Below are 6,908 nucleotides of genomic sequence, written 5' to 3' on the forward strand. Positions count from 1 at the left end.
AGTGTTTGGAGACTAACTAATTAGTCTCCAAAGGTTTGAGCTCATTGTTTGAGTCCGCTGAAGCGAAGAGAATATAAAAAAAAAAAAAAAAAAAAAAAAAAAGGCAGGGCTAGATCCTAATCTTAACACCATCTCCATCCCGCTGGTACAACAGGCCAACGGTTCCGGCTGGGACAGGTGCACTTAGAGGTGACGAAGTTCGGCGGGACTGGAGGAGTCGAGGAAGGGGACTCGGCAGCACAGATTAAAGTCCCACGACGAAGCCATATAACGAGAAATGCCATCCTCCTAGCCGACTTCGGAAAGGCTTTAGGTGTGGGTGTCCCACCCTGCTTTTCCTCCTCTCCCCATCTCCAGGGCCGGACTCCAGGGTGCTCCGGAGCTACAGGAGGAAAGTCCCCGAGGAAGGAGGAAACAAGTGCAAGAGCATCTCCTGTCTCTAGCGATGCTGACAAGGGGTCTTTGCATCCGCCTGGCGCTCTGCATCGCCTCACCGGATGGGTGGGCTTGCACTGAACCTTGAGCCCTTCCACTTTCCTTCCCCCGGGTGGGGCCCGCCCTGCCGGGGGCAGCCACGGATCGCGCGGCCCGCCCGGGAGGCAGCGGGGGATCCGGCAGGAGAAGCCCCGCGCCCCTGTCCCATTGCGGGGATCAGGAGGGTCCCCAGCCGGGGAGAAGCCGCCGCGCAACTCGGAGAGCGCCCCCCGCCCGCGGTCCGGCCCGGCGCGGCTCACCCTCCGGTCTCGGCGCCCGAGTCCACGCAGTCGTCCTCCTCGCCGCCGCCGCCCGCCTTCGGGTCCATGATGCGCGTCCTGGCCAGGCTCGGCTGGCGGGCGCCGTCGTGATCCGGGACGCGCTCCCTCTCGGCCGCTCCTTCCAGTCCGAGCTGGCCGGGCTCCCCGCGAGCGTCTGGCGGCCCTGGAGCCGGCAAACAACTCAAGCGCCAGCAGCGAACAACCCCGGCCCGCGCCCTCTCCCGGCCGCGCCGGCGGGGCACCCGCGGCCGCGCCCCGCCCCGCCCTCCGCCGTCCGGCGGGACTCGCGTGTGCGCGCGGCGGTGCGAGGTGAGTGCGCACGAGCGAGTGCGTGTGCGCGTGGGGGGCGTGTGCGCGTGGGTGGCCGAGGCGTGTGAGGTCCCGTGCGTCTGTGGATGCGATGTGATGTGGGTGCGGTGTGCACTCCTGGTTGCACGCGACTGTGGCTGTGCAACAGCGATGAGCGCGTGTGCCCATGTGTGGTGCGTGACCGCGTATGTGTTGTGGGGGCGGGGTGAGTGTTCACAGAAGAGCCGCCCCTCTCTCCCAGGCCCACAGTCCGGGAATCCCTAGCCCCGGGGCTTGCCACGAGGTTCCCCAGCTCCTGATCCGGGAGGAGCACTGAGAAAACCAACCTCAGCGCATCGTGAAAGCTGAGAAAGATTTGTTTCCCTTTTGGGAACAATTCGAATACCTGGGTGTTTTCTTATAGTTTCTGAAGAATTGCTGACGCCAAATTCATTATCACCTTTCTCAGTACACGTCTGAGTGGCATCCCACCCCCCAACTTGCCAGTTTACGATAGGTGTCATGCATTCTTTTGCTACTTTAAAAAAAAAAAAAGCCTTTAAAAATAATTTAAAGAGCATTGAATGAACCTGCAATTCACGGATTGTTGCAGCAAGGGGATAACCTCAGGGTGAGTTAATGATCACTATTGGAGGGGCTCACCTCCTATTAGGAGGATGAAGAGGGAGGCAAGTTGGCAGGGCGGTCGGAAGGAGAATCTGAACAACTTGAATTTAGTTCTGACAGTCCTATCCAAACCATTGGGAGGAATTGTCCTTACTGAGCCTAAAATTCCTTGCACCCCAAGCAGCAACGGACATATTGGTGCTCATTAGCTGAAAGAAAGGAGCGTGCCAGTTCTTCAAGGGAGATTCCCCTGCCCATGCACTAATCTCTAAAAGAAAATTCTGAAGTGGGGTGAGAAACATTGTGAGTGATGCATTGCACAATGTCATTAATGATCATTTTTAATGTACTGATTCATTCAATAACTAAATGCCAAACAGGAGGGTGAACTCTGCATATACAAATGAGAGAAAATAGCAACAGGTATGATCCTTGCCTTCATGGCACTTACAATCCAGAGGAGAGACAGTTAAACAAATTCTGTGTGTATGTGTGTGTGTATATATATATATTATTATTATGTATGTGTAATAAAATGGAGATAAATCACTATGAAGGAAAAGAATAGTGTGCCCAAGAAAGAGAGAACATAATTCAAATTGTGAGAGAACAGGGAAAGCTCTCTCAGGGAGGGATACCTGAGCCCTCTTCTGCCTCAGGGCCTTTGTACTTTCTGTTCCTTCTTTTTGAGATATTTTCTCCCAGATTTTCTGCAAGACTCCCCCCACATTTCCTTCTTTTCTGGGTTCACATGGCCCCTCATAACGGAGGCCTCATTGACTAATCCTACATCGCAGTATCCCCTTACCCAACTCTATTTCTTAGCACTCTACTAGGAGCTGGCAGATGATAGATTTATTTACTGGCCACCTGCTCTTTCCTCCTCACCCATACCCCTAATGTCAGCTCCATGAGAGCAGGGACACAGTGTTTTTTGTTCTTGGTGTGTCCCCAACACCTGGAACAGCCCCTGGAGCAATGTGCGTGTGTCCAGTGAATGACAGGGAAGCAGCCTGGTGCAGGTTGTGAGGTGAGGAGGTGCTCCAGGAAGAGAGACCTCCAAGTGTGAGGCAGGCTGTAGCACTGAATGTTTACTTAGAGGGGAAGTGATGGCAAGTTGGGTGACTGGAGCTATGAGAAATTGCAAAGACGGTAGGTAGCAAGACATTTGACCTAAGTGTGACACCTCCGGGAAGTCACCAGTAGATCATTACAGTGTATTTGGAAAATAGAAAAAGACTGTCAACGAATCCAAACTGAAAGGAGTGATACAAGTGGCCAAGTAGGTAAGCATAATGAACATTCCGCCATTTTTTTTTCTTGCAGCCACGAGGGAACCCACCTTTGTTTACTCTGTGTGGGAACAATTCAAACTGTACCTCGTTTGATCCTCAGGGAAGTGCTGTGAAATAGGCTTACTTTTCTATTTTACTGTCAAGGAAACTAAACCCCACCGAGTTCGAGTGCCTTGTCCCAGGACACCCTATCAGTGAGCAGGGAAGCCAGGTAGTCCACTTAAGGTGGCTGGAGCCCGTGTCACTTACCTAGAAGGCTGATGAGTGGGCCAGTTGTATCTTCAGGAAGATGGTACTAGGAAAAAGGCCAGGGAAGAAAGGGTGAAATCAGCATGACTTTTAGAAGATGGGCTTTGGAAAATGAGATGCTATTTAAATGCTTTCTGCCTTTCTTTTTTTTTTTTTGAGACGGAGTCTCGCTCTGTCACCCAGGCTGGAGTGCAGTGGCCAGATCTCAGCTCACTGCAAGCTCTGCCTCCCGGGTTCCCGCCATTCTCCTGCCTCAGCCTCCCGAGTAGCTGGGGCTACAGGCGCCGCCACCTCGCCCGGCTAGTTTTTTGTATTTTTAGTAGAGACGGGGTTTCACCGTGTTAGCCAGGATGGTTTCGATCTCCTGACCTCGTGATCCGCCCGTCTCGGCCTCCCAAAGTGCTGGGATTACATTACAAGGCTTGAGGCCCCGCGCCCGGCCTGCCTTTTCTTAATATCTAAAGAAAGGGCACGCCAGACCAAACCTCGAGCGCACATTTCAAAATGATGCATTGATCAGCGTCCCCTTGCCCAACAGGGATATAGTGTATCATTCATCATTGGCATAGCATCATGGCAACTCAGTTATGATTTATTATATGGAAGATACAGCTTGTCGACATATCACTGTATTGCCATGATGCATGCTTTCTGCTTCAGTCCAGGTTTATAGTCTCACCTCATTTTGCTTGTTGTTTTGAGACAGGGTCTTGCTTGTTTGACCAGCTATAGTGCAGTGGCACAATCCAGCCACTATAGGCCTCGACCCGTCCCTGATTCAGTGATCCTCCAGCTCCTGAGTAGCTGGACTAAACGGCATACCACCACTGCCACTGATTTTAACTTTTTTGTAGAGAAATATGTTGCCCAGCTGGTCTCAGAACTCTGGCCTCGAGAGAGCCGCCTGCCTTCTCCGCTCAAACGGCTGGATTATAGGCATGAGCCATTTGCAACCTGGCCCGCGGGGGGGGGGGGGGGGGTGGTATCAGAGTTGTTGGCAGGGTAACCAGCACAAGAACCTTGAAGTGAACACTGCAGGGTATGTAGCCCCTAAAATTACATGGTTCCCACACTCCACAGTCCAGCTTTTTAATGTCAGTCTCTCTAATTGTGAGGGTACAATGCTCTCGTTCTTCACCCCTTTAAGATGGGTTCAGAAAAGTGTCACTGGTCTGCTTAGGGTATCTTGAATGCTGCCCTAAAGATATTCCTATCAGAGCCTGAGAACAGTGTTGGGGGAATACTGAGGTATCGCAGGAAGTGTAACAGGCCAGGAAACATGAAACCTGACTTCTGGATCGGAATCTGTCATGTGCTAGTTGTTTAAACTCTCGATAGAGAAAAAGGGTAGCCCATCAACTGTTTCTAAAGTTCCTACTGCATGTCAGGCATTGTGATAAGGATTTACATACATGATTTATTTAATTCTCACAAAAACCTTGTGAGGTTTCCTTTGTCCTTAAAATGGGGTTGTTGATATAAATCTCACAGGAGATTCAAAGCCCCTTAGAAACTATGAAGTATATGAATAAAATATATTGCTGATGTTTTAACCACTTTTTCTCAGAAAGGTCTGAACATCAATCTTATGTTGTATTTCACCTATAAAGCATGTTTTAGTCTCTGTTTATATTATTGCATGTGTTGGTGTGTTAGAAAACAAGGCAGTTCATTCATTTATTATTGAACACTCAGTGTGTACTAGGCAGTGGCTGGTGCTGAGAATACCTTGAGAAATAGGCCAGAGCTATTTTCTGGCCTAATGGAACTTTTTGGGTCAAGAGAGGGCAGTTTATCATGTTCCATGGCCAATGGGCATGGCTGGCCTTCCCACCAGGGACCTGAGAGGTATGTAGTGCCATCAGCCATTAGAATAGGACTGGAATGCCAAAGCCCTGTCTTGGAGGAAAAAACTGAAGCTAATCGGATGGTAAATAGAGTCCATCAACTATGCTGATGAAAGAGATGGATTCGTGATTAAGAAGGCCAAGAGTAATTGGGAGGGGGCCAAAAAAAGAGGAGCTAAGTAGCTTTAAGATAAGAACTTTAAAGCAAGAGACTGAAAACAGATAAAAAGAAAAATCTCCAGAACATAGGATTTGCCCAGATGTGGGTTTCGATTTAAAGGGAAGCTAGGCCACTTTCATTGTATCTGCACCATTTGCTATTAGGCGAGCTTGATCTAGCTCCTTAAGTAAAATATTTGTTTGGGTTATACAGTAGCAAACAGAACCAGAAAATATATTGGTCTGGGAACTTTTGTTCATTCACTTTAATTAATTTTTGAAAACACATTTCCCTAGAAACAAAAATTACAGGTTAAGGAATGACATTAAAATTTAAAAAAAGAAATCTCTTTCTTCCAAGTCTCCAGAAGAGTCTGTCTAATGTGAAAAATAAATATTATGATCATGAGAAGAAAATTTATAAACTATTGACAAATCTACTTAGACAAAGGAAGCCACTAGCCCTACATGCAAGCATAAGGGGACCAGATGGCAAAGGGATAAATGAAACGAAAGATAAACTGTTGTGTTGGGAAATAATCTCATTAAAATATAAATGACTCCGCTTTGATAAGGGAGAGCACAGATAGTGGTCCTGCCTTGGAGGCTTCCCAAGAATTCTCAGCCTGCAGTTTATACCTGGACAGGATCTGGAGTCCAAGCCAGACATCAGACCACCCACCCACTGTGACTCCCAACAACTGGTGGGTGGGTGGGCGTAAAATGAGATGGGAATGTGAAAGGTTGGCTTCTGGAAACGTGCTGTGGAAATTTAAGAATCAAAGGGAACCCTAGACTCAGGGCATTGCCCTCCAGTTCCCCGTAAGGATAGACATGCCTCCTGGGAACGGTGGCTAAGTCACTCATTTATGGTCCTACTAATAACCTAGGCTTGGAAAACTTTGGCCTTCCATCCGCTTTCATCCTGACACTTTCCTTCAGGGACTCAGTCCTCCCCAGCTCCAAGGACCTGTCAGTCGGCTTGGGTTGCCATTACAAAGTACCACAGACAGCATGGCTTCAACAATAGAAGTTGATTTCCTCACAGTTCTGGAGGCTGGAAGTGGAAGATCATGGTGTCAGTGGGATGGGTTTCTTTGGAGGCCTCTCCTTGGCTGGCAGATGGCCACCTTCTCACTGTATCTTTCTTCTATCTGTGTGCATCCTTGGGTCTCTTTGCATGTCCAAATTTCCTCTTCTTGTAAAGAAAACAATCAGATTAGATGAAGGCCACCTCTAATGGCCTCTTTGTAACTGAAGCTCTTTCTTTCCTTCTTTCTTTTCTTCTTTCCTTCCTTTTCTTTCCTTCCTTCCTTCCTTCCTTCCTTCCTTCCTTCCTTTCTTTCTTTCTTCCCTTTCTTTCTTTCTTTCTTTCTTTCTTTCTTTCTTTCTTTCTTTCTTTCTTTCTTTTCTTTCTCCTTCCTTCCTTCCTTCCTTCCTTCCTTCCTTCCTTCCTTCCTTCCTTCCTTCCTTCCTTCCTTTCTTTCTTTCTTTCTTTCTTTCTTTTCTTTCTTTCTTTCTTTCTTTCTTTCTTTCTTTCTTTCTTTCTTTCTTCTTTCTTTCTTTCTTTCTTCTTTCTTTCTTTCTCTCTTTCTTTTCTTTTTTTCTCTCTCTCTCTCTCTTTCTTTTCCTTCCTTCTTTTCTTTCTCTCACAGGGTTTCCTGTTGCTCAGGCTGAAGTGCAGTGGC

At 48.2% G+C, this 6,908-nt stretch overlaps 1 protein-coding gene across 1 annotated transcript in view; it reads right to left on the reverse strand.

Moving 5' to 3' along the window:
• Positions 1 to 978, reverse strand: part of FAM124A (family with sequence similarity 124 member A) — a 59,963-nt gene extending 58,985 nt beyond the window's left edge. The window contains exon 1 of the mRNA XM_017873736.1: positions 735 to 978. Within this exon, the coding sequence (XP_017729225.1) occupies positions 735 to 802 (68 nt within the window). The 5' untranslated portion in view covers positions 803 to 978. The remainder of the gene's footprint in view (positions 1 to 734) is intronic.
• Positions 979 to 6,908: the final 5,930 nt, after the last annotated feature.

Source organism: Rhinopithecus bieti, unplaced genomic scaffold (assembly GCF_001698545.2).
Source record: "Rhinopithecus bieti isolate Rb0 unplaced genomic scaffold, ASM169854v2 scaffold_7398, whole genome shotgun sequence".
Lineage (NCBI taxonomy): Eukaryota > Metazoa > Chordata > Mammalia > Primates > Cercopithecidae > Rhinopithecus > Rhinopithecus bieti.